General features: G+C 48.0%; 2 protein-coding genes and 1 non-coding gene across 15 annotated transcripts in view; 2 read left to right on the forward strand and 1 right to left on the reverse strand.

Annotated features, from left to right (window-relative positions):
- Positions 1–1,059: 1,059 nt before the first annotated feature.
- Positions 1,060–8,811, reverse strand: OPN1SW (opsin 1, short wave sensitive). The gene is made up of 6 exons (XM_003813511.5): positions 8,224–8,811; positions 3,955–7,048; positions 3,502–3,670; positions 3,016–3,181; positions 2,168–2,407; positions 1,060–1,179 (listed from the first exon to the last, which is right to left on the reverse strand). Exons 2-6 carry the CDS (start codon positions 4,304–4,306, stop codon positions 1,060–1,062), a joined length of 1,047 nt encoding a protein of 348 aa, XP_003813559.1. The 5' UTR covers positions 4,307–7,048; positions 8,224–8,811.
- Positions 8,812–11,990: 3,179 nt separating this feature from the next.
- TRNAP-AGG (transfer RNA proline (anticodon AGG)) lies at positions 11,991–12,062 on the forward strand. The gene has a single exon. It is a non-coding gene; the product is annotated as a tRNA-Pro (tRNA).
- Positions 12,063–16,988: 4,926 nt separating this feature from the next.
- CCDC136 (coiled-coil domain containing 136) overlaps positions 16,989–26,580 on the forward strand; it is a 34,125-nt gene continuing 24,533 nt past the window's right edge. For 5 of the 13 annotated variants that reach the window (XM_034964945.2, XM_034964947.2, XM_034964949.2 and 2 more), the window contains exons 1-4: positions 17,060–20,090; positions 20,881–20,988; positions 22,908–23,162; positions 23,254–23,328. In XM_034964945.2, coding sequence (XP_034820836.2) covers positions 20,033–20,090; positions 20,881–20,988; positions 22,908–23,162; positions 23,254–23,328 — 496 coding nt within the window. In that variant the 5' untranslated portion in view covers positions 17,060–20,032. Of the gene's footprint in view, positions 20,091–20,880; positions 20,989–22,907; positions 23,163–23,253; positions 23,329–26,580 lie in introns of all 13 variants that reach the window. The other 8 variants (XM_055114839.2, XM_055114840.2, XM_034964940.3 and 5 more) reach the window with 8 other exon arrangements.

Genomic DNA, 26,580 nt, shown 5'->3' on the forward strand with positions numbered 1-26,580 from the left:
TTATGGGGTATGTATGACCTTCATTTTCTAAGAAATAGAACTCTAGCTTAGAATTATGGATGCTCTAAAATGTCAGAATGGGAACTCTCCTTGAAGTTCTCCCAAACTCAGAGACAGCACTGCCTTCTTCTAAATGATTATTCTTTTCTCCCTGTTTTCTGGTATTTTCTAGCATCCTTCTCACCACAGCCATAACCCTTCTTTACTTCCATTAGGCCGTATAACTGGAGAGACCTGCTGCTCGTTATATAATTATCTGATACCAAACACAAGCGATTCTGAATGTACACACACGTTTATCTATAGAGCATAAGGTAAAACAATTTTGTTTAACATTTTGGTATTGTTTACAAATGTTATTAAAACATGCAAATTCATTTTGAGAACCTCGAGAGAATTAAACTATTAACTTTAGTAAACACACAGTTTAAGACAAATATAAAGGTTTAGCCAAATGCAACGGGGAGGAAGCACCTGGAATAATTTGTGCTTGCTCAGGGGCTTGTGGACATGGCTGTTCCTGCCAAAGCTGTAGCAGTTATCCAAAAGTTCTTTCAAACTCATATTTGGGGCCACTACGTTTTTTTTGTTTTTTTTGTTTTTGTTTTTTCTTTATGTCTCTCCCATTTCTAAGGTGTTTTCTTAAGTTTGTTCTAATTCAGCATATATCATCTCAGAATGGATCCCCAGCAGGAAAAAAAAAAAAAAGTTACTAAAAAGGAAAGTATCCATACACTGAAAACTTAAAGCATATTCCTTTTTGGTTGCCTTGTATGTAGAAATCAGTTCTCCAAGTGCTGTGAATGGTGCCACTTAGGAGTAGAAACTGATGATTGTTGAAATGGCCTTTGGGTGGTCTGAAATAGACCAGTGGAAACAGTAGCTTTGTAGGCAAGAAGGCAATAGTAAGAAAATGAAAAATTGACTCCCCAAACTGCCATCACTCCTCTTACCATCTTTTTTGTGTTTTTAGTAGTTTGGTTTCTGACGGAGACAATAGAAACTTACTTAAAAGTAAAATTTAATTCTAGCTGTTGCAAACAGGCCAATATTGGGTCCTCAGTTGGGGCCAACTTGGGTAGACGAGACAGTAGAAACTTCTGTTTTCTGGGAGCTGCATGTGTCGGATTCATCTGTCATGGCCTTCCCACACACCATCTTCATGATGCAAGCTTGGAACTGGAGAGAAAGGTACAATTGGAGATGACCTTGGCAGATGAGAAAGTATGGGAAAAAAGACCTCATTCTCTGTATCACCAAAGCCTTGCACAATGCTTTGTACCCAGAATGCCCTTAGGTGGTTTTGAATCTATCTTCCCCATCCTGAAAACTATCTAGATTCCAGTCTAGAACTACTCCTGGGTCTACGGTAATCCTAAACTGGTCAAGTCTGAGACCTCACTGTTGGTAAATTCACAAACCATCCTGCTTCATAAAAGCACTGTCAACAGAGGCCCCTCCGTTACTAGCAGGTGCTCCCAGCTGGAAAGGACTGCTAATCTCTTCTATCCAGGGAGGTTTCAAATTAGTTTTGAGTCTACCTCTGGGATTGAGGAAACAATACCATCTGAAAGTAGGGTTTTTGCCACTTAGGGTTTGGTGTTTATTAGCTCGGATTTCAGATGGGATAGGAAATCCCCCAGTACCTTCAGATGATAAGATATTTTAGAGATTTTTGCATGTGGTATGATTTCTGTGCTTCACACATGCTCGTGCAGGCTAAAAGTTGGAAGGGAAATGATTAAGAAATTATTAAATGCAAGGACTGAAAATTGAGAGGAATCTGAGTTTTTATTTTTATTTTTTTAATTTTATTTAAGTTCCAGGATACATGTGCAGGATGTGCAGGTTTGTTACATAGGTAAACGTGTGCCATGGTGGTTTGCTGCACGAGTTTTTCAATAAAATGCTTTCATTCATCCTGTTCTTTGGAGCAACTTCATTTTCCTGACTCAAGTTCTTTCCTCCGGGGTTCTATTTTCTCGTCTTGATAACCATGCCTTCCTCCCTGTGCTTACCAAAGGCTTCCCAACCTACTCGGGGGTTTTGTGGCTTCCCTCGTCTACTAGAAACCTGAGTAGAGTCCAGGGTGCTCTGAGTTAAAAGTCAATGGTGAGAAAAGAACCAGGGTCTTCTGGACCATAGGAATGTGAATAAAGAGCTTTACCTGCTTATTCATGAAGCAGTAGATGATGGGATTGTAGATGCAAGCACTCTTGGAGAAGAATGAAGGAATGGTGACAAGCCGTAAGTCCAGCCCATGGTTACGGTTGTTGACCATGTACATGGCGAAGGCCGCGTAGGGCACGTAGCAGACACAGAAGGATCCTACCATCACAACCACCATGCGGCTCACCTCCCGTTCAGCCTTCTGGGTTGTAGCTGACTCCTGCTGCTGAGCTGCAACCTGCGGTGGAGCACAGAGAGCATCACATCCCTCTTTTTCCTGGCCCTCTGGATGCTTTTTTTTTTTTTTTTAATTTTTAATTTTTAATTTTCTTTTTGAGACCGAGTCTCGCTCTGTTGCCTAGGCTGGAGTTGCAGTGGTGCAATCTCGGCTCACTGAACCTCCACCTCCTGGGTTCAAGTGATTCTTTTGTCTCAGCCTCCTGAGTAGCTGGGGTTACAAGCACACACCACCGTGCCCAGCTAATTTTCGCATTTTAGCATTTTGCCATGTAGGCCAGGCTGGTCTGGAACTATTGACCTCAGGTGATCCGTCTGCTTTGGCCTCCCAAAGTGCTGGGATTATAGGCGTGAGCCACTGCGCCCAGTCTCTGGATGCTTTTCTGTGGGATGGGGGAGGGGGCATCCACTCTGATTGCCTCTTTTCTGTCCCATCTCCTGGCCTAGTTCCTTTGGATCTCCATCATTCTCCCTCCTCCTACTTCCTTTGCTGCTTTTAGATACCCTCTCTGGCTATGGACATTTCCAGGCATCTTATGTTCCAGAGCACTCTTCCTTCTCATGTGGAGCCCCGAACCCCTTCCTCCCTGACTATCAAATGCCACTCACAGCTTTCAGGGCCCTCAGCAGCTGAGTGTAGGAGAAGCAGATGAGGGAGAGAGGCACAATGAAGCAGAAGATGAAGAGGAACCACGTATAGGACTCGCTGCGGTATTTGGTGCCCACGGTGTACCAGTCAGGGCCACAGGAACACTGCAGGCCCTCAGGGATGAACCTGCAAAGGACCAAACACTTGCTCACTGGACTCTCCACAAGAGTGCAGTGGGAGCTGAGATGCCTGGATTGTGTTCTCCACTTAGAACCCACGGAATGCCCAAAGGCTTCAAGCAGGGGGGTTTTCTGTCCTGACTGGGAGAAGCTACAGCAATTCCAACTGCAGAGTAAACGTTAGCACTTGTCTCCCACTGCCCTTTCGCCTCATATTGCAACTCTTTAAAAGTAGAGGTCAAAGACTAAATAGTTATACCCAAGCTCTTTCCACCCACATCAACCTGAGCTCCTAGTTAACTCAGCACCACTGCCCTGCACTCTCACCGGCTCCAGCCAAAGAAGGGTGGGATGGAGACGCCAATACCAATGGTCCAGGTAGCCAGGACCACCGTCAGTGCATGCTTGGAGCTGAAGCGGAAGTTGCCGAAGGGCTTACAGATGACAATGTAGCGCTCAAAGGCCAGGAAGGCCAGTGACCAGCCTGTAACCAGACCTGTGGTGAAATGTGAGGATAATGGGCTAGACAGAGCCCCACCCAGCCTGGCTGGCAGAGTGGCAAACAGATCGGGTGGAGCAAGCACAGAGAGACAGGGCTGGACTGACATTTGGAGTGAAGACTCAAACATCCTATTTTAGCCAAACTTCTAGTCTGGGTTGCTTTGTACCCCAGTATTTTAAAAAGCACCAGACTCATTTCCCCCAGACTCCTCTTTAGGAACCCCCTCCAGTGGAGTAGCAACCTTTGCCTTCCCCTAACCCCTTTTTCCCCTGCAGTACCTGCTACAGTGCCCAGGAAGCCCTCCAAAGCACAAACATGGCGACCGAAGACGAAGTATCCGTTACAGCTGGCGACGAAGACAGGGAAGACAGAGAAGATGCAGAGGAGGAAGCCTCCGAATGACACGTTGACCAGAATGTAGTTGAGGGGCTGCCGCAACTTTTTGTAGCGCAGTGTGGCCACCAGCACCATGGCATTGAGTGGGAACCCTATAAGGAAGACAGTGCCCATGAAAGCTGCCTGGAGGTAGAAGGCCCAGACAGGGGCAATGTGGTACTGAGGCCCATCCCACGGCCCCACTGAAGAGATATTTTTGAACAGATAAAACTCTTCCTCTGACATTTTTCTCATGGATGCCCCACACCCCCCTCTGAGTCCTCTTATAGGTGATCCTCCCACCCCACAAAACCCCTCCTCTAAAAACACTTGGGCTCTGTGAATGATCAATACTAAGCCTAAACCTCCCAAGGACAAAGTTTGGGATTAGAAATCCCTAAACCACTACCTAAACCTTTTGTGGCCCCAAAGCCGATTGTGTTCTTCAGAGGATAAGAGATTGGGCTCAAATAATCTGGATATGCAATGCTGGGTGCTGGGATGAACAGAAGTGGACTCCCTGAGGTCTGGGAGGTGCTGACCCATATTCAGTGAAGATGCTTCCACTTTTTTGTTGTTCTTTTAATGGGGCTATAGAAAGGGCACGCCTCTTATTTTGGCTTCTGGCACAACTGTATCAGTTAAGTTTTCCTCAACTCATCTGCCCCTTTGTGGAAGGTGCCCATCTTAAGTCTGCTGAGAGGCTAGGAACCAGCCCTGGGCTGCAGGAAAGGGCTGGGAGTGGGGAGTGCCCTGGAAGCACATCAGTAAACAGCCTTGATGGAACAGGACTTAGGCAACTTGACAATGCCTAGAGGTCTAGGGCATCCCTGAGCCAGGCTGCCTCCATTTCTTTGTGTTGAATCTACTCAAAGAGTGTGCCTTTCCTACTCAGACCTCCAGCCAGGGAGGCGGGTCTGTTCACTGTCCTTACGCCATGTTCATGCCTACCCCTACCCTTAGCTCAACAAGTCACCACCGTCTTCCTCCTGTCTGTTCATTGAAGTCTTACCTAGCCCTCACAGCCTACCTCACAAACACCTCTTCTGTGCAGCCCACCCCAGTGACACCAACTCTGCTTTAAGTTCCACCTGCACTTGTACTCAGTACTACACTTTAGGCTTTATGAATGAATCTTTTCCACCTCAGCAGATCATAAATATATAGATGAGTTGGCCGGGCGCGGTGGATCAAGCCTGTAATCCCAGCACTTTGGGAGGCTGAGATGGGCGGATCACAAGGTCAGGAGATCGAGACCATCCTGGCTAACGGTGAAACCCCGTCTCTACTAAAAATACAAAAAATTAGCTGGGTGTGGCGGTGGGCGCCTGTAGTCGCAGCTACTTGGGAGGCTGAGGCAGGAGAATGGCGTGAACCTGGGAGGCGGAGCCTGCAGTGAGCCGAGATCACGCCACTGCACTACAGCCTGTGGGACAGAGCGAGACTATATATATAGATGAGTTAAAAGTGACACACTTTAGGTATAAGTAAGTTTAAAAGTGAAAGGATGGTCCAGTAATGGCAGAATAGTTTATTAAATGAATGCCCCCTTAGGCAAAAAAATTGTAAACTGGACACAATATGAAAAACAACTTTTTGAAAACACCTAAAGTATCCAAAGCAGGCAGAAACTGAAAGGAACTCAACTCTTCAATGAAAAGAACCATCTACATTGTTGTTGTTTTTTTTCCCTGAGTGTACTCCTGAGTATAAATGGCACAGGATAGCTAGAACTTGAGCAGAAAGCCCCAGCCTTTTTTGGCTTGAAGAGTCAGAGGACAGAGGACAGGAGACAGAGGACAGTTTGGGACTCCAGAACAGCTGAAGGTGGATTTCCTGGAATGAAAGAAGCCACAGAAGGCAAAGTCTTTAAATCTGCGTATAAACTCCCCTCAAATCATAGGCTGACTGCTGAACTGTGGATGGAGGAATTTCCAAGAGCCCAGTAAAAGACAACCACTGGAGGTCTGAAAGAGCTAAGCAGATTTTGACCGTTACCCACTGTAGCAGAGAAAGAGTTTGAATTTGAATCCCAAGTCAGAGGGTCTGGGTAAAACTTAGGGCTTTCCACTTAAAACTCCCAAAAGGCCACACCATAGAGCTAAAATCTATATCCCAGGACTAAATATTTGTTCTGAGAGTAAGGTCAAAGCCAAAGCTGACTCATACTAGCAAAAGATAAAACCAAGCCTCAGCAGGTTCAAGGTGATCAACTAGTAAGTTAACTGCTTATTAGAACAAAAATCAACACTCCTCAATGGAAGATAACCCAGTTTCTAAAGTTCACTATCTACAATGTCTAATATACAATGAAAAATTAAAAGGCATGTGAAAGAAAAAAAAACCCACAGGAAAGTATGAGTCATAGCCAAAAGAAAAAGCAAGCAATAGAAACAGAACCTGAGATGACCCAAGAAGTTGGCACCAGCAGGAAAAACTTCAAACAGCGATATAAATATATTCAATAACTGGAAGGAAAAAAATGATCATCGTGAGTTAATGGATCTCAACAGAAGAATGGGAAAAATAAAATAGCCAAATGGAAATTCCAGAACTGAAAACTACAACATGTCCAATGAAGAATTCACTAGATGGCTGAACAGCAGATTGGACAGCAGAAGAAAGATCACTGAACTTACAGATAGATCAATAACAAAAAGATATCTGGAAAATCCCCCAAACACTTATGAATAAGCAATATACATCTAAATATCCTGTGAGTCAAAAGAGAAATCATAAGGAAAAACTGAAAGAATTTGAGCTGAATAACAACAAAAAAGTATTAGAAATTGAAGGAGTCAGCTAAAGCAGTACTTAGAGAAAAATTTATAGCTTTAAGTATTTATACTAGACAATAAGTGTTTAAAATTTAAACTTTCACCTTGAGAAGCTGAAAGAGTGAATCAAATCTAAAATAAATAGGGGCAGATACTAAAAAGCAGAGCAGAAAACATTGAAATTAAAAATGAATAAAGAATGGAGAAAAATCAATGAAACCTGAAGCAAAACAAAATAGTTCTCTCCTGTCTCCAGCATCTCCTCAGTAGGATCTGAGCCAATCTCAGGTCACTGCAACCTCCACCTCCTGGGTTCAAGTGATTCTCTTGCCTCAGTCTCCCATGTAGCTGGGATTACAGGTCTGTGCCACCATGCCCAGCTAATTTTTGCATTTTTAGTAGAGACAGCGTTTCACCATTTTGGCCAGGCTGTTCTCAAACTCCTGACCTCAGGTGATCTGACCACCTCGGCCTCCCGAAGTGCTGGGATTACAGGCATGAGCCACTGTGCCCAGCTGACTTAATTATTTCCGAAAGACCGCCACTCCCATGTGCATGCGCACACATGCACATCCCACACAAACACTCGGCCGCAGGTGGGAGTCCTGGTGGAGGTTACTGGGGAGAGCCAGCTAAGGGTCCAGCCAGATTGCCTGAGTCATGGGGGGAACAGGGTGGGAGGGCACTGTCTGGGAAGGTGTGAGGACAGTATTAGGAGGGGCCAAAGATGTGGCCACCTAGCCTTGTACAGATGAGCAGAGCTGCTCATCCGTTGCCCTGGGCAGGACTTCAGGACCAGGGCCAGAGGTCACCTTAAGGTGCCTATCCCTGAGCAGGGCACATGGACTGTGTGTGAGCCTGGCCTGCGTGGAACAAGCCAGCCTCCACTGTCCGCTGGGCTCTGCTGAGGTGCCCACCTCTGCAAACATTTCTGATGGGAGGCTAAATGGCCAGGGTGCAAGACACCCCGGGCCCTTTTACATCCAGTGTACAAGGCTAGGTGGCCACATCTTTGGCCCCTCCTAATACTGTCCTCACGCCTTCCCAGACAGTGCCCTCCCACCCTGTTCCCCCAACAGCAGAGGGAGACAATGGGCCCAAGCTGGAGGCAACCCAATCCCCGAGGGGCTCAGACCAAAAAGAGCCTCACCCAAGCGCAAAGTCTTACCGGTGCTCAAGCCATGGACAAAAATTCTCCAAAGTCATGGAGGCCACGGAGTAGGAGGAGGCAAGCTTCTGAGGAAGGGGCATGGGGTAAAGGAGGAAGAGAAAATACAAAAACTGGAGGCAGACTGGGCACGGTGGCTCACACCTGTAATCCCAGCACTTTTGGAGGCCAAGGTGGGCAGATCACTTGAGGTCAGGTGTTCACCAACCTGGCCAACATGGTGAAACCCTGTCTCTACCAAAAAATACAAAAATTTGCTGGGCATGGTGGCGCACTCTTGTATAGTCCCAGCTATTTGGGAGGCTGAGGTAGGAGAATCGCTTGAACCCAGGAGGCAGAGGTTGCAGTGAGCTGAGATTGTGCCGCTGCCCTCCAGCCTGGGCAACAGAGCGGAACTGTGTCTCAAAACAAAAAAACAAAATAAAATAAAAAATAAAAACTAGAGGCATCTTAAGTGCATTTAGTTATACAGTGCTCTTCCCAGGCTGAAAATCACCTTATTAATTTAGAACATGTTAATACACGAAGGCTTTACAGAAGATCACACGAAATACACTTAGACCAGGATTTCTCAACGTCGGCACTATTGACATCGCAGATAATTCTTTGTCTGGGGGCTGTCCTGTGCATTGTAGGATGTTGAACAGTGTCCCTCTCCTCTAGATGCCAAAATCAACACTACCAGCCTAGTCATGATAACCAAAAATGTCTCCTGACATTGTCAAATGCCTCCTGAGAGACAAAACCCTTCCCCACTCCCCTCCCCTCCAGCTGAGATCCAACCATTGATTTAGATTTAGACTTACAAATGCTCAGAACCCAATATAATACAATCAAGTGAAAATTTGTTTTTCCGTGTGTGTGTGTGTGTGTGTGTGTGTATATATATATATATATATATATATATATATATATATATATATATGGCCAGGCGCAGTGGCTCACACCTGTAATCCCAGCACTTTGGGAGGCCGAGGCAGGTGGATTACCTGAGGTCAGGATTTCAAGACCAGCCTGGCCAACATAGTGAAACCCCGTCTCTACTAAAAATACAAAAATTAGCTGGGCATGGTGACACATGCCTGTAATCCAAGCTACTGAAAGGCTGAGGCAGGAGAATTGCTTGAGCCCAGGAGACGGAGGTTGCAGTGAGCCGAGATCTCACCACTGCACTCCAGCCTGGCGGACAGAGTGAGACTCTATCTCAAAAAAAAAAAAAAAAAAGGAAGAAGAATATTCAGAGAAAAAGAAGTTTCCTTTCCACCCAGCCTCCCAACTACTCAGTTACCTTCTCAGAGGCAACCAGTGGTAGCTTCTTGCTGTTTTTTATATATATAGGTGACAGTGAGCTTGAGATGATGTGTGTGACAATGTTGTCTGTTAAATACTAACCCATAAGGCTCTCCAGACAAGTGATAAGGGAAGAACTGACATGCTCTTGTGAAAATGAGGATTCAGGATCTGCCTAAAAGCCATCCCCACACTTAGGAAGAGAGTGAGGAAGCTCCTGGAGGGAGGGCCATGATTCTCCCTAAGAGACAAAGGAGCAACTGACGGCCTGAAGTCCTACTGCATAGATGAAGGACACAGTGATTTTAGCCTGGAAGCAAATTTAAGGTATGTACCAGTGGATTTCCACCAGGGCCATGCTCCTCTCCACCGACTCCACCATCTAGGAGGCTTTTGGAAGCATGCGGGGTGTTTCATGGCCATCACAATAGTGGAGAAGGAATTACTGGTATTCAGTGGACAGGATGCAGCTCCAGATCGGCCACACAAAGAAGAATGATCCTGCCCCAAATTCCAACAGCACCTCTGAGAGAAGCACTGGCTAGGACCCAACCCTGGTCTCAGCTCTGAAACATCTTCAGCAAAGTTCCCCTAGGAGCCCTAGCTTTGAGCAGCATCACTCTCTGGCACGCTCACCAAGAGGAACAATTTAGGGAATGTGTGCTGAGGTAATGGAAGGACATGTTGCATGCGCTTTTATTTATAAGTCAGTTTAAAGCTGGGGAACGGCGACCCAAAAAAGTCTCTTTGGTTTGAGAATAGATGAGCTGTTGCTTTCCTCTCTGGCCATGATTAGTTAGCAGAGCCAGTTGTCTGGTTCAGACACTTCGATGGAAATCATACAACTTTAGCCCCTGAGTACAAAAGAATGCTGGCCAATGTATTCTCTAAAGTGAGGGCCATTCTTCCCACCTATCCAAGGGAGGGATTGGTTCAGTAGGAATCCTGCTTGAAAGGATGGAGTGTGGGCTGGGCACAGTGGCTCACGCCTGTAATCCCAGCTACTTGGGAGGCTGAGGTGGGAGAATCGCTTGAATCCGGGAGGCGGAGGTTTCAGTGAGCTGAGATCATGCCACTGCACTCCAGCCTGGGTGACCGAGTGAGACTCTGTCTCAAAAAAAAAAAAAAAAAAAGGATGGCGTGTGGAAGATTTCTCCAGGGTTACCATTTCTACTTCAAGCCAAGTGGTGAGGACTCACCCGCATATCTGTTGCCACTAGTGATTTTTTTGTGCACACTTCTTGGATTTTCTTTTTTCACTCATTCATTCATTCCACAGACATGTGCTAAGTGATGACTATGACAACAGTTCTGCTATGAGGATTAAGTGGGATTAATCTGGTAAAGTGCTTACACAAGGCTGGGCACACAGAAATGCCTGGGAATCGTCTGTATTGTCAGCAGTACTGCCAAGGGTCAGACACTGGGGAAGACCCAAAGACCAATAAAACAGGTATCTGCCCTGGTGGAGCTCTCAGCTCACAAAAGACCTCCGCTCTGGAAGTGAGCAAGAATCCAGGGTGTGATGGATGTGTACAGGGATGGTGGAAGCACAAAAGACAGAGAGCCCAACCAAGACCACCAGGGTCTCCTACAAGGCCCCAGTTTCTGAGGTGTGATCACCCCCCTCACTCTTTTTGGGAACCTCCCAATCTAGGCCACCCTTAGGCTGTCAGCAGCTTCTTCCTGGGCAGCTTCCCTGGGTAGGATGAGCAGGGCAGGCTACCGTGGGGGAGGGCGTGTGGGTATTGACAAGATATAGTCCCCATTTCTGGTTTTTTAGAAAGTCTGGGTAGCAGTGTGTACTGCATTTAAAACAGCCTTCGGATTCAGATAAACGTGAATAAGCTGAATTTAGGCAAGTTGAAGCATTCAGATAAACATGAAGTAGAAGCTGAATTCAGGCAAATTGTTTATTTTACAGTGAGGTGATACTGCTCTCACAAGGTTGCTGGAAGGTTAAATAAGATCTGTAAAGCACGGAGCACACTGCCTGGCCCACAGTAAGCATTAAATACCAGCTTTCCTACTATGTATTTCTCCCCTCCCTCATGTTGCCATCGTAACCCGTTTCCTTTGACAGCACTTTACAGTTCGCAAGGTGCTTTCATATACACTGTCTCATGTGATCCTCACCCTGTAAGGTAGACAGGGTAGGTGTTACCTTCCCCAACCAGCAGATGAAGAAACTGCGTAATTTAGCAAACGTCACCTAGTCAAGAGTAAGCTGAGACATTCTTCTGGGTCCTCACCTGGGAGTCTAATGGGTTTGGAGAATGCTTTTCTGGTGGTCTGATCATGAAGTAAGAAAGAAGAGTAGTTCTCAATTGAGTGCAAGAGACCCCAGATGGGCTCACCAGCCCTGGGGGTCCCCACGGAAGTGGTGGTTGCTGGATCCTGGCCTCTTCCCCAGCAGCTCCTCCGTGAACTCTGCTTGGGAGTCCTGGCGGGGTAACTGGCAGGTCACGGGGAAGAATAGACCCTGCCTGGAGGCCTAGGCAGAGGAGCATCCGTGTGGCTCCGCAATGAGCTACGGAGGAGCAGGAGAGAACTCAGGAGCAATGCCTGCTGGAGCACAGTGGCCTGGGCTGGAAGCCAGCCTGGAAGGGGGAGGAGAGAGGCCCGTTCTAAGAACTACAGACTGCTGCTGTGGCTGCTGCTGATGTGGCAGGGAGAGCACATCTGGCAAGAGGTAACTACCAGTGGCTCGTTGGTCTAGGGGTATGATTCTCGCTTAGGGTGCGAGAGGTCCCGGGTTCAAATCCCGGACGAGCCCTGCTTTTTCTGTCCCTTCTCTGCTGCCACGTACACATACACCGCCTGCCCCTTCTAGGATGGAAGCAAAAAGGTAGCCTCATGGTGTGTGGCTAAAGGACCCTGAGGACAAACTGGCAGTCAGTCCCCCCATTAGCCATGGCCTATATGTACCCCATTATTTCCACTGGGGCCAAACTGACCAAGAGCGGACTGGCAGAGCATCTGGCTGGCCTGCATTTTATTTGGCAGAAAGACAGCCTGTCAGAGAGATCAGGACAAGGAGCGGGCTTGGCCAGAGCTGGAGGTCAGGATCAGGCAAGCTCTCAACATAAAACCTAAGCTATGAAATGCACTGGATTCAAAGTCCAAAAGCTAGGACGACAGTTACAGTTCTGAGTCTCAAAACTTATTTCTCAGAGTTGTTGGGAGGATGAAATCAGAAACTGTAATGCACCCTAGAGATATAGGGATTGTTAGGAATCGTATTACAGATAAAGAGAATCTAAAGGGGAACTTCTGGCAACATGAAAGACTGGACTAAGGTAGCTACCCCCTCATCCACTGCCCCCAAACACACACAGGGATGTTGGATAAAATAGAATTCAAAAATTAAAATTGGACAATCCCAACTTTTTTTTTTTAATAAAGGAAATTATCAGCTATCAGGATTAAAGAAGGAATGTAAAAACCAAAAAAAAAAAAAAAAAAAAGCCGGGCGCGGTGGCTCACACCTGTAATCCCAGCACTTTGGGAGGTCGAGGCGGGTGGATCACCTGAGGTCAGGAGCTCGAGACCAGCCTGACCAACAAGGTGAAACCCCATCTCTACTAAAAATATAAAAATTAGCTGGGCATGGTGGTGAGTACCTGTAATCCCAGCTACTTGGGAGGCTGAGGCAGGAGAATCGCTTGAACCTGGAGGCGGAGGTTGCAGTGAGCCAAGATGGCACCATTGCACTCCAGCCTGGGCAACAGAGCGGGACTCCATCTCAAACAAACAAACAAATAAATAAATAATGAAAACAAAACAAAACAAAAAGGCGGGGGGGCAGGGGGAAGGATATCACAACGGCCTATTGTGGATGTCACACACAGATAAGATAGACACCCAAGATCTGGAGTGTCTCAATGCTTCCAATTGTAGGATATGTGGCCTCACCTACCAGAGGCAAGGAGCTAAAGCCGAACCCCCTGCATAAAGCTCAGAATATAAAAGCTCCATCTTGTTCATGAAAAGAAGATTAAAGGCTGAGCACAGTGGCTTACACCTGCAATCCCAACATTTTGGGAGGCTGAGGTGGGGTGCTCACTTGAGCCTACGAGTTTGATGCCAGCCTGGGCAACATAGCAAAACCCCTTCTCTACAAAAAATAAATTTAAAAAATTAGCCAGGTGTGGTGGTGTGCACCTGCAGTCCCAGCTACTTAGGAGGCTGAGGTGGGAGGATTGCTTGAGCCTGGGAGGTTGAGGCTACAATAAGCCATGATCACATCACTGCACTCCAGCCTGGGCAACAGAGCCAGACCCTGTCTCTGAAAAGAAAGAAAAAGAAAAGAAAAGAGGACTAAAAACCGGCAAGGAAGCAAGAAAAGGGGTGGAAATACAAGTCAACCCTGAGAAATTGATGTTCTAAGTCTGACCAAGTGCTTGTACTGTATCTGGATTTATGTCTTCATGGTGCTGAATCCAAGCGAGAAATTAAATATAAACCTGGTTTATGACCCTTGAAATCCTTAGGAATACCACACAGCCACACAGAAGCAAAAAAGAGTTCTATAAGACTGTTTTCATATAACCAGGGCATATAGGACTCCCACCAAAACAAACCAACCAACCAACCCATCGAAATGACAAAAACCCAAGATGTGCTGAAGAAGAGCTCACAATAAAAATTATGAACCTGTATAATATAAAATATTATAAACTTTCCCTGCTTTTCCCTCTGTCCAGACTGAGAGATACAGACTGCTTTAAGTGCTCTGTGACCCAGCCAGCTGAAATGTTTTCCCCTATAGGCTTGAACCCAAGCTAGGGCCTTGAACGTTCACAGGCACTGATAAAGGTGTTTAGGTTGTTGCTGAAAACACTGAAAGACCAACCATGTTGCTAAACATATAGAAGCTAGCCCTGTCCCCAGCCAAATTCCTGAAACCCTCATTTAAACTTCATAAACCTCATTTAAACTCCCTCATTGTGGACACACCTAGGTAGAACATCCCTTGTCTCGCTCTCTACCCCGAGGATCCACGGCAGCTCACTTTCTATGTACATTCCCCTAATAAATGCTTTGGACCAATCCCCTGATGTTCATTGCTTGGTGTCTTTGGAATCTCAACCAGCCCCATTTCAGAACAGTTTGGGGCACTCCCTTGTGGAGTTCCTGCTTTTCGGGTGATTCTAGCCACAGGTTCAGCTGAGAAGAAACAAAACTAGACAAGGAAGCAATTCATCATAAGGAAGTGTTGGTGGACACAGCAAACAAGAGAGCTCTCCAAGAATTACACATGATAGAACAACATGAAAAACATTATATAATAAATATATGTAGAAGTATTAAAGACAAGGAAATAAACCATAGGGAAAAAAATCAAACACAACATGAAGAAATGAAAGACATAAACATTGAAATTAACGACTCTTAGCACTGGAAAATTATACTTAATAACAAAGAAGACATTAAAAACTCAGTGATGCATTAAACAGTAGATTATTAGACTCAGGCAAAGAGAGAATAAGTGAACTGGAAAAGAGCTGATGAAATAATTCAAAATATGAAAAAGTAGGAAAGTGATAAGATAGAAAATATGAAAGAATAGCTAAAAAAACATGAGGGAAAGAATGAAACAGACTAATATATATCTAATAGGAGTTCCTGAATGTGACTGAGAGAATGGGGAAAATATAATATTCCAATAGATAATGGTTGAAAATTTTAATGGAAGAAAGACACAGTTCTCAGGTTGAAGAGTCCTGAGCTCTGAAACACACTGTGGAGAAACTGCAGGATACTGAAGAAAGAGAAAAGTCTTTTTTTTTTGAGACAGGGTCTCACTCTATTGCCCAGGCTGGAGTGCAGTGGTGTGATCATAGCTCACTGAAGCCTCAAACTCCTAGGCCCAAGCAATCCTTCCACCTCAGCCTCCTAAGCAGGTAGAACCACAGGTGTGTGCTGTCATGTCCACCTAATTATTTGTTTATTTATTTTGAGATGGAGTCTTGCTTTGTCACCCAGGCTGGAGTTATTTTTTAATTTTTATAGAGACAGAGTCTTGCCATGTCACCCAGGCTGATCTCAAACTCCTGGGCTCAGGCCATCTTCCCAAGGCACTAGGATTATAGACATGAGCCACCACACCTGAGAAAAACCTTAAAATAACCAGAAATAAAAATGCCTGTCTGCCTACAAAGATAACAATTATATTTGCAGCTCACTTCTAGCAACAGGAGATTAATTATAAGGGAAAAAAAAGAATGGAAAAAAAAGATTATAGAAAAGACATTTTTTTGACCAGGCGTGGTGGCTCATGCCTGTAATCCCAGCACTTTGGGAGGCTGAGGTGGGTGGATCACCTTAGGTCAGGAGTTCAAGACCAGCCTGGCCAACACGGTGAAACCCCGTCTCTATTAAAAATACAAAAATTAGCTGGGTGTGGTGGTGCCCACCTGTAATCCCAGCTACTTGGGAGGCTGAGACTGAAGAATCGCTTGAACCCGAGAGGCAGAGGTTGCAGTGAGCTGAGATCACGCCACTGCACTCCAATCTGGGCAACAGAGTGAGACTCCTTCTCAAAAAAGAAAAGAAAAGAAAAAAGAAAAGAAAATACTTATTTTTTAAAATTATGGAAAAAATCTTTGTCACTTATTAGCAGCGAAAGATTACAGGGAAAAAATATCTTCAAAAGGCGAAGAGAAAATAACTGTCATCCAGAATTTGATGCCTACTAAATTTTCATTAAAAGGGCATGAAATAAAGACATTTTAAGACATTAACTGAGAATGCTAACCCCTCAAAGACTTACACTGAAATGCCACAAAAGGGTAGATTTTATAAGAAGGAAACTGAAATAAGAAGGAATGGTGAGCAGAGAAATTTATAAATATGTTAGTAGATCTAAACAAGCCTTGAGACAGATGATGATGATAAAGATGGTGGTGGTGGTGGTGATAATGGTGAGGATGACACTTCCTGGGGTTAGAAAGAAGGGGAAACTAAAATACTAGATAGAAATATGGGAGATGGTGGAGAAAGAAGAACAGAGTTAACATGTTCTAAGATCTATTATTCAGAAAAAGTATAGTGATATTGATTCACTGTAGACCTAAGTAAGAATGTTTAGAAATATATAAAGAGGTAATCACTGAAAGAGTAGAAATAGAATGTGTAACTTCCAAATCAGTGGGGGCCAGAGGATAAATTGAAGCCACTGTTAGTGGTGTTTAAATTGGCCTAACTACACAATAGAGCAATTTGGCAACGGCTAGTGAAGTTTAAGATGCACCTACTCTATGACCCGGAAATTCCACTTCTAGGCATCCATCCTAGGAGAATGCATGAAATTGTCAAGTGCAGCACTGTTTTTAATATGGAAAACTGGAAACAGTCAAAATGTCAATTAGCCGAAAAATGGATAAATTGCAGTGAATTCAAGCAATGAAAGAGTATTCAGTAGTTAAAATTCATAAACTGGAGCTATATGAAACAACATGGATAAATGCAAAAAAAACCAAAAAACAAAAAAAGAGTTTGCAGAAAAATGTGTACAATATAACACTATTTACATAAATTTCTAAAACACACAAGTCGCAATTATGTATTGTTGGTAGACACATTTGTAAAAGGTAAAACATACATACAGGTAAAACTGGAAAACCATAGAGGGCTACCTTGAATCAAATGTGGCAAGATCTGACTGGTTGTAGGATTTCAGTTCTGTGTGCTTGGTTATTTGTTACGTTATTCTCTGTACCATACTTTTCTGCATGTTTCAAATACTCATATTTTTTTTCTTTTTAATGAAAGGATCTAGGCATTTGGAAATAAGGGTAAAGGGGGATAAATGGCTACATCAGTCCTCAAAGAGGATGATCTCCTGGGATGGGATTAGGAGGGAGGCTGAGCCCTGAGTCCAGGGATTACAGGGATTAATTCAGATCATCCCCCTAGGTTGATCACCTGGCTGACATGCCCACCACTCCTGGCCCCTCAGAGATGCATTTCTGGACCACAGCCCACCTCCCTCATATCTCTTAAGCTCTTTTCTCCCGCCTTTTAACTGCCTCCCTCCGCCCTCAACCCAGTACTGGTCTGGCCAGGGTTTGACCAAGTTTGGCTCCTGAAAATAGACTGGTTCAGGTCTCTCTTAAATGTTCTCCCAAATCAAGGGTGAAAGGTGACCTGCATGCCAGGAGCCAGGGAGAGATTAGTCCTAATACTCAGGATCAGAGCTCCCTGAGGAGAGCTTGAACCGTGGATGTCACCATCGACAATTTCCCTGCTGTGCCTCCCTACATTCACCAAGAGGTCAGCAGTCAAGGCCAACTGCTAACGTGGCCCTGCTGGCGGAGGTAGAACCAGGAGGAGCTGCGCTGGGCAGAAAGAACAGCCAGTAAGCTTCCAGAACTAGTCTTTGCCAGTTCCCAGAGCACTGCATCCCTCAAGCCCCCAGTGCAGCCCCTTTCTACCACCCTGACAAATGCTCTGCTCCCCAAATCTGGACAGGCTTGGCGTCTGCAGTAAACCCTCTGTAGAAGGGGTCTGGGTGGGCTTGTTCAACTTTCCCCACAACTGTGTCACCTTGGCCACAGGATCTGGAGTAGAATCTTGTCATCTGGGAGCAAAGAAAACATTCTTGATCTCTGCTCATCATCTCTCTGCTGAGATAATGAGAGAGGCAGAGGAAGAAAAAAGGAGCAAGGAGTGGGGGGAGGGAGAGAGACTTATGGGCAACATCATCATTAATAGGCAACATTTAACACCACAAATATGAAATCATGTTAAATGATAAGACAGGGCATTAACTGGGTAGCTGGGAGATTGACCTTTAACTCATTTATCCTGTGTCAGAAACTCTTTCAGATGCTGGAAATACAAAGATAACTAAGATCCCCCTAACCTTCAAGAAACTGGGCAGAGCCCGGACAACCCGGAGGGCCTGGTGCTGTTACAGACAAATAGGGGCGAGCACCACAAAAGCGCCTAGTGGGGCAGGGATGGGGTGCCAGTCAGAGAAGGCCACCTGGAGGTGACCCCTAGCTGAAAAGGAGGGGAAGTCCAGGCAAAGAAGAGCTTCCTTCCCGTGGAACAGGGATGGCTTGTGGACGTGGGAGCCTGTGGGATGTCAGAGACATTTGAGCCAGAGCAACTCCATCTTGAATAGAAGCTGGGTAAAATGAGGCTGAGACCTACTGGGCTGCATTCCCAGACGTTTAAGGAATTCTAAGTCACAGGATGAGATAGGAGGTTGGCACAAGACACAGGTCATAAAGACCTTGCTGATAAAACACCTTGCAGTAAAGAAGCCGGCCAAAACCCACTAAAACCAAGATGGCAGTGAGAGTGACCTCTGGTAATCCTCACACTGTTACACTCCCACCAGTGCCATGACAGTTTACAAATGCCATGGCAACATCAGAAAGTTACCCTACATTGTCTAAAAGGGGGTGTCATGAATAATCCACCCCTTGTTTAGCATATCATCAAGAAATAACCAAAAAAAGCAGCCCTTGGGGCTGCTCTGTCTATGGAGTAGCCATTCTTTATTCCTTTACTTTCCTAATAAACTTGCTTTTAGTTTATCCTATGGACTTCCCTGAATTCTTTCTTGCGTGAGATTCAAGAACCCTCTCTTGCGGTCTGGATCCGGATCCCTTTCCTGCAGCGGGGGGAACGCAGACAATACTAGCCCTCGACCTGTGAGTGGATGTGCCAGAGAGGGGATCCGCGTGTGTCCCTGGCTTAGGAGTCTTCCAGCCATTTCCTGGATGTGCTGGGGAGCCCCTGTTCCCAACTGTGCCCACTTCTATCCTTGCCGAGACCTGCCGAGATGTGAGAACTGCCTCTTCAAGAGCTGGCACCCAGTAGTCATAGCCTGAATAAACGAATGGTTGAAGACGTGAAATAAGCCCCCTGGGCTTCCGAATCTCCCTTCCACGAGAGTGAACATCAGTCGTGCCCACTCTGAGCGGGCTACTGCGGGGGCGTGGCTCGCAGCCCACCGGGTGTGGGACCGGAAGGGAAGGCAGGGCGGAGGAGAGGGGGTCTTCCGGCCCTGAGGCTTGATGGGGCCACCGGAGGGCTCCTCCTAAGAGGGTCCCTGGCCCTGGCTCGGTGGGGGGTCGCGGAAAGCGGAGAGGTCAGGGCCCTGCCGTTCGCCCATCCAGGCCTCGACTTCCCTCCTCTGGCCCCCAGGCTGCCGAGGGGCCACCGGGCAGGGGTGGGCAGGGCCTGGGGCCGGAGTCAGCGCGGACTGCTAGGTGGGGGCGCCAGCTGGGCGGGGGAGGGAAGGAAGGAGGGGCGCGCGTGTCTGCGCTTTTGGAGGAAACAGTCCCACCTCGTCCTTTGCCGTCCCCATTGCTGAGCATGACCGGGCCCTGACACCTGGTGCAGAAGGGTCCCTGGGCACAGCAGACCCCGGGGGGACCCGCCGCCAGAACCAGGGGATCTCGCTCCTCCCTCTTGGGGCAGCCATAAGCCTAGGAGCTCCTGACACTGTCCGGGCCCCGCGGCTCCCCGCGCTCCCTAGGGGAGAGCCTTGGGGCGTATCCGGGGTCGCGCTTACCCTCCCACGCCGCCCCCTGCACCGGCTCGGAGCTCCCGAGTGCTGGGAGGGCTTCCGGGCGGCGGCGAGCGGCGGGGGGCGGTGTCAGGAGGCCTGGCCAGGCCCCGCCCCCTCGCCCGCCCTCCCTCCCTCCCTGCGCACCCGGCTCGGGTCCCCGGGCTCGCGGCTGCGGCTTCTGCTCGGGGAGGCGGAAGGCGGCGGCGGGAGCGGTCATGGAGGCGGGCGCCGGAGCCGGCGCGGGAGCCGCGGGCTGGAGCTGCCCGGGCCCAGGTCAGAGCCACCCCTCCCTCACCTGTCTACGGCCCCTCCTTTCTCTCCTCCATCCCTCCTCCCTCCAGACCCCCAGGTGCTCCCGGCCTCCGCGGCTCCCCTTTCTCCGCCCAAAGTCTTCCTCCCTCCATCCTGGCCTCCACCGGGGCCCAGTCTCCATCTTTCCGGCCTGGGGCTGAGGCTTCCGCGCACCGGCCGCATCCTGCCTGGTGGTCCCTCCCCAGCGCGTCTCTCCACTTCAGTCCGACGGTGCTTCCAGCCTTCGGGACTCCAGACCCTACACCTCCTGCAGCCCCGGAGACTCCTGAGCGCGGGGCGAGGGTGGGGTGGGCAAGGTCCAGCGAGAGAATGGGAGGAGAGGGGAGGGGAGCGGTCGCAGCCCTACCCCTTCCCGCGCGCCCCCCACTCCTCCCTCCCTCCATCTGTAGGCCACCTCACCCTTTCAGCCTCTTCTTCACTGGCTCCCGCCCTCTTTCAGTCTTGGCCCTCTCCTCCCTGTCCCCCCGGACTAAATACGCACACCCCCTCTTTCTTTCTGTGCAAGCAAGAGGGTCCTGGAACAGCGGGTTCTGAGGAGGCTGGGAGGCAGGGCTGGGGTCTCCGCAGGCCGAGCGTGAGAGGTGGCCGAGAGAGAGGAGTCGCAGAGCCGGCAGAGTGAGTCAGGCACCTCCACTGGGATTACAGATCCCAGAGCCCCGAGGAGCTGGAAGGCATGTCCCCTTCTTTCCTCTGCACCCCAGCCCGCAGCCAGCCCCCCACCCCCCAGCCCCTCCTTTCTCCCTGCTCTCAGGACCCACAGTGACCACTCTAGGCTCCTATGAGGCTTCCGAGGGCTGTGAGAGGAAGAAGGGCCAACGCTGGGGGTCCCTGGAACGACGGGGGATGCAAGCTATGGAGGGTGAGTTTTCCCAAAAGGCTTCTTTCTTTCCCTTCCCCTCCTCCCTTAATTCCCTTCCTTCCTCCCTCTGACCCCCAGGCCTCTGAGCCAGGACACAGCCCTTCCCTCAGTTCATCTTAGCCCCTCTTCCTGCAGCTCAGAGCTCCAGCCCTTCCCAGGGCTCAGGCTTTGACAGAAGTTCAGGATGCATCCCTTCGGGACCCCAATCACCCCCCAGCTAACCAGGTTATGTGTCCCGAGGGAGCCGCCAGACAGAGAAAGAGGCCTTGTTGGACAGAGCTTTGAAGCAGCCTTTCAGCAGGGGGTTTGTCCTCACTGCCTGCCGACCCAGATCCCAAGCTGTCTCTTATTTTAAAAAGCAAGGAACTGGGCATGTGAATTGTCTTTCTGGGGCCACCACCATTAACTTCGAATGGAAGCCTGTGGCTTTGGTTCTTTAGGATACCTTATTGCCTGAAAGAGAGAGCCTAGAAGGGGGCGCGTGAGGCCATCCTCCCAACACACGTGTATCCCCACCACACCCATGTGACTTGGCAGTTGCTGCCAACACCAGGCCCCTGGAAGGACGCTGGTCCATTTTCCAGTACTTCCTGTGAAGTGTTGCATGTTGCACATTCAGTATGGGCAAACCTGCTCCCCCTAAGGGGGACAGATGGCACGAAGGGTCCCAGTTGAACCTAAGGCTGCTATTAGATAAAGTAAGACCAGAGATTCAGAATTTTAAAACAAAGCAAACAATCACCATCCAGACAACATTTTGCTATTTATAGGGACTGCATTGCAGTAAAGGAGCGGGTGCTCACAACCAGAGGCTGGGGGCCAGCACCAAACCCCAGTTTTTTAAATGCATTAAAATGGTAGGCTTTCTTTTACACACAAGTACAGCCTAAAACTTCCCCTGAAAGCTGCTTTGTGGTCAGCAGAGTAGGAGGGGCCTCATATGGCTCAGCTAGGGGAGAGGAGACCTTGTGACATGCAGCAGGGAAAAACAAGGTGGACCTTGTAGAAAATTTCAAACAGGTATTTAATAATATACATTCGAAAGGGCGCCCGAGTTTGTCCAATGAAACCTCTACAATCAGATATTTTCTTTCTCTACCTGCTGACGGGCAATGCTTTCTTATTATGGAAAGGCTGATTTTTCACAAGCCACCTGGATAGTTTTTGTTTGGTTGTTTTTGTTTGTTTGTTTGTTTGTTTGAGATGGAGTCTCACTCTGTTGCCCAGGCTGGAGTGCAGTGGCTCGATCTCACCTCACTGCAACCTCCACTTGCCAGGTTCAAGCGATTCTCCTGCCTTAGCCTCCCAAGTAGCTGGGATTACAGGCGTGTACTACCACGCCCAGCTAATTTTTTTGTATTTTTAGTAGAGAAGGGGTTTCACCATGTTGACCAGTCTGGTTTGGAACTCCTGGCCTCAAGTAATCCACCCACCTCAGCCTCCCAAAGTGCTAGGATTACAGGCATGAGCCAGCATGCCTGGCCAGTTTTGTTTTTTTTTTAACTTTCGAGAAATCTCCAAACTGTAACTGTTACCCCATTTGACTGAAAGATCTGCTCACTGTCTCCTTTCTTGACTACTTGTCCTGCTACTCAGAGGCCAGCCTAGAAGAAGCAGGTAATCCTGTGCAAGTGTCTCATGGCTGAGCGGGCACCAGCCTGCCCACAGGCAGTGATAGGAGGCTACCAAGTGCAACATTGGTCCAGGAAGGGCCTGGGAGGTGGAGGGGCTGCTTCTCAACTTGACTCTCACACCTGAGGACTCATCTTGAGTACAGGTCTTGCCCCGGGGCTCCTTGGGGGACACCAGGTGGCACTAGTATGTCATCTCTGCCCTGGGATAGTGAGTTTGAGGGCCCTGGAAGGACGGCAGAAAGGAAGTTGATGCTGACTCCTTGGTGGGATGGCTGTGTCTCCTAGGGGAGGTGTTACTCCCAGCTCTCTATGAGGAGGAAGAGGAAGAGGAAGAGGAGGAAGAAGAGGTGGAAGAAGAAGAAGAACAAGTGCAGAAAGGTGGCAGTGTTGGCTCTCTGTCAGTCAACAAGCACCGGGGACTGAGCCTCACGGAGACAGAGCTGGAGGAGCTGCGGGCTCAGGTGCTGCAGCTGGTGGCAGAACTGGAGGAGACCCGGGAACTGGCAGGGCAGCATGAGGACGACTCCTTGGAGCTACAGGGTGAGTGCCTGGGCCAGGGCCCAGTGCCCGGGCCCAGAGGCTCTGCACTCCCCTGGATCCGAGCTTGACACTGGTGCCCCTCTCCCTGCAGGGCTCCTGGAGGATGAACGGCTAGCCAGCGCCCAGCAGGCAGAGGTGTTCACCAAGCAGATCCAGCAGCTCCAAGGTAATTCCCAGGACTTGGACTGGAGGGAGGTGGCCATCCAAGTGGTCACCTAAGTACTTTTTTCCTGAGGGTTTGACTGAAGCATAGCAGATAAAAATAACCAAATTCAGTAATTTCACCTCATTTTCCTCTACTAGTCTCACCCTTTTCCTCTCCTTGTCTCTCCATCCTCCTCTGTCCCCAGTTTTCTTTCTTTGCACATCTACGTGGCTCTTCTGTCCTCCCCTTCCATTTCTTGGCCTCCCTGTCACCTCCTGTCCCTGGTGGGCTCTTTCCTCTTGCCCCTTCAGCCTCCTCCTTCATACTGCATCCCTGTCCCTTTGTTCTCCTGGTCAGTGCCAGGGGTGGGTGATCCAAGTTGAATTCCAAGCCGGATTCCTTTTTCTGGTTCCTCCAAGGATGGCATGGGAAAGCATGAAGCCAATGAGAAGTGACTGGTGGGGCCTCTCTGCACCTATTAAGAGAGACAGATGACAGCACTTCTGTTGCTGCCTGGGACCTGAGCTTGTGGGCCCCAAATCCCTTTTTGCCAACACCCACGTCCCTTTGTCTCTGGGAAGCAGCAAGGCAGATGCCCCACATTCCACCACACCACCAAATAAAGAGGCAGCTTTTGTTACTTCTGTGGGCCTCCGGAAGGTTTAGGGGAGCTGCCCTAGAAAACGGCAGGGACTCTGGGGAGAACTGAGATCAAGCCAAAAGAAAAGTATAAATGGAGAAAAAAAAGGAAGGCCAGGAAGCAGGCCTGGACAGAAGCAAGCAGAGGTGTAAGAGGGGGAGGAGAGGAGACGGGGACAGAAAATGTAAGCAAAGGTAGATACAGGAAGGGTGGTCAGTGAAGGGGCTTGCAGAGGAGGAAAGTGGCAGGACACATGTCACATAGGGAAGAATGTGGGCATTGGTCTGGGATGACCTAGATTCCTGGGCCCCGCTATACCACTTAGAAATTGTGTGATCTTGGGCAAGTCACTTATCTTTCTGAGATGTCATTTCTTATCTGTAAAATGGGACTAATTTATTTATCACCTATTTATGAGGTGCCTTTATACTTGGAGGACCAGCTGTGAATGAGACAGACCACATCCCTGCCCTAATGAAGAGTACATTCTAACGGAGAGAGGCAGAAAATAAACAACACAAGTTCAGATGGCAATAAATGCTATGAACACGATATAATAATATGATACAGAGAGGAGGTGGGATGGGAGTTTAGTTTATTTTATTTTGAGACAGAGTCTCACTCTGTTGCCCAGGCTGGAGTGCAATGGCACAATCTCAGCTCACTTCAACCTCTGCCTCCCGGGTTCAAGCGATTCTAGTGCCTCAGCCTCCTGAGTAGGTGAGATTACAGGCATGCGCCACCACACCTGGCTAATTATTGTATTTTTAGTAGAGATGGAGTTTCACCATGTCGGCCAGGCTGGTCTTGAAGGGAGTTTATTTTAGATATGGCAGTTAGGAAAGTCATCTTTGAGAAGATGACATTTGAGCTAAGACCTGAATAATGAAAAGGATCCAGCCATCCAAGATCTGAGGGAGGAGCATACCAGGCAGAAGCAACAGCAACTGCAAAGGCCCAGAGGTGAGAATGAGCTTCATTTGTTTGAGCGACAGAACAGAGGCCACTGTGTTTGCAGCAAAGTGCATGTGGAGGACCCTGGCAAGAGAACGTTCTGAGGCAGGCAGAGGCCAGATTACAGTGGATCTTGTAGGCCAGCCAAGAGGTTTGGCTTTCATGTTAAGTGTGGTAGAAAGCCAGGAGAGGGTCTTAGCCAGGACTGGGATGATACGATCTGCTTTACATTTTTAAAAGAGAACTTGGCCACTAAGTGGAAACACTTAAGATGGAGGGAAGTGACTCAGAACAGTGAGTCCTGTCAGCAAGTTACTGCAATAGTCCAGTCAAGAGATGATGGTCGCTTGAGTTAGGGCTGTAGAAATGGAGATGATTCAGAATATATTTTGAAGGTGAAGCCCTCGGGATTTGCTAATGAATTCGATCAGGGGATAACAGAGACATGAAAGATGACTTTGCCTTGAGAAAATTGATGGAAGGTGGTGATGTTTATTGAATTGGGAAAGACTTGGCAAGGGGTAAGTTTTGGGGCTAGGGGAGCCATTTAAAACATGTTTTCCTCTGTTGAGTTTGAAGTAACTGTGGACATCCAAGTGAATATATTGAGGCAGTTGGATATATAAAGGCAGAACCAGGGAGAAAACAGGGCCGGAGATGTAAATTTGGAGTCATTAGCATATAATTGGCATTAGAATCCATGGGAAATAATGGTGCAGTCACATGGAGAGACACCAGAAGAGGAGAAAGGGTCCAGTCCCAGAGACACTCCAGTATTTAGAGGTCCAGTATAGAAGGAGAAGTGAACAAAAGAGTAAAGTGAGAGGAACTCCTGGAGCATGTCATGCCCTGTAAGCCAGAGCAGAAAGTGCTTCAAGGAGACAGTGATCCACTGTGTCAGGTTGCTAAGTCAAGTGAGATGGTCTTGGATTTGGCAAGAGGGAGGACCCTGAGACATCTCAGTGCATGGAGGCACCGATTGGATTGGGTTTGGAGAGGAAATGGGAGATGAAGGTGAGTACCGATAACTCCAGTAGTCATTTTGAAGAGAAGCAGAGAAGTAAGGGAAATAGGGTCAAAAGATTATTTCTTTTCTTTTTTCAAAGGTAGGAAATGCTAGATCATGTATAATGAAAGAAAAGATCCAGTACAAAAAAAGGCCTTTGCCTGGAGAAGGAACGTTCCTCCATTCAAACAGGCGAAAAGTCAGAATTGAAGCAGAGATGCAGGCAGGAACTACCTGGGAAAATAGGGTTCTATTTTTTTTTTTTTTTTTTTTTTTTGAGACGGAGTCTCGCTCTGTCGCCCAGGCTGGAGGGCAGTGGCGCGATCTCGGCTCACTGCAAGCTCCACCTCCCGGGTTCACGCCATTCTCCTGCCTCAGCCTCCCGAGTAGCTGGGACTACAGGCGCCCGCCACCACACCCGGCTAATTTTTTGTATTTTTAGTAGAGGCAGGGTTTCACTGTGTTAGCCAGGATGGTCTCGATCTCCTGACCTCATGATCTGCCCGCCTCTGCCTCCCAAAGTGCTGGGATTAAAGGCGTGAGCCACCGCGCCCGGCCGAAAATAGGGTTCTAGAGCGATTCTCTCCTCAGTAGAGTTTTTTGTTTGTTTTGAGATGAAGTCTTGCTCTGTCACCCAGGCTGGAGTGCAGTGGCGAGATCTTGGCTCACTGCA

Source organism: Pan paniscus, chromosome 6, assembly GCF_029289425.2.
Source record: "Pan paniscus chromosome 6, NHGRI_mPanPan1-v2.0_pri, whole genome shotgun sequence".
NCBI classification, from domain to species: domain Eukaryota; kingdom Metazoa; phylum Chordata; class Mammalia; order Primates; family Hominidae; genus Pan; species Pan paniscus.

What these genes read in the sequence shown, in the direction of transcription:
- OPN1SW (XM_003813511.5), bottom strand. Translation starts at nt 4,306, where the DNA reads ATGAGAAAAATGTCAGAGGAAGAGTTTTATCTGTTCAAAAATATCTCT. An exon ending in CCCTTCTTTGGCTGGAGCCG is followed by an intron (nt 3,182 to 3,501) that starts GTGAGAGTGCAG and finishes GGTCCTTTGCAG; the next exon opens with GTTCATCCCTGAGGGCCTGC. An exon ending in ACTGCTTCATGAATAAGCAG is followed by an intron (nt 1,180 to 2,167) that starts GTAAAGCTCTTT and finishes CTTTCTCTCCAG; the next exon opens with TTCCAAGCTTGCATCATGAA.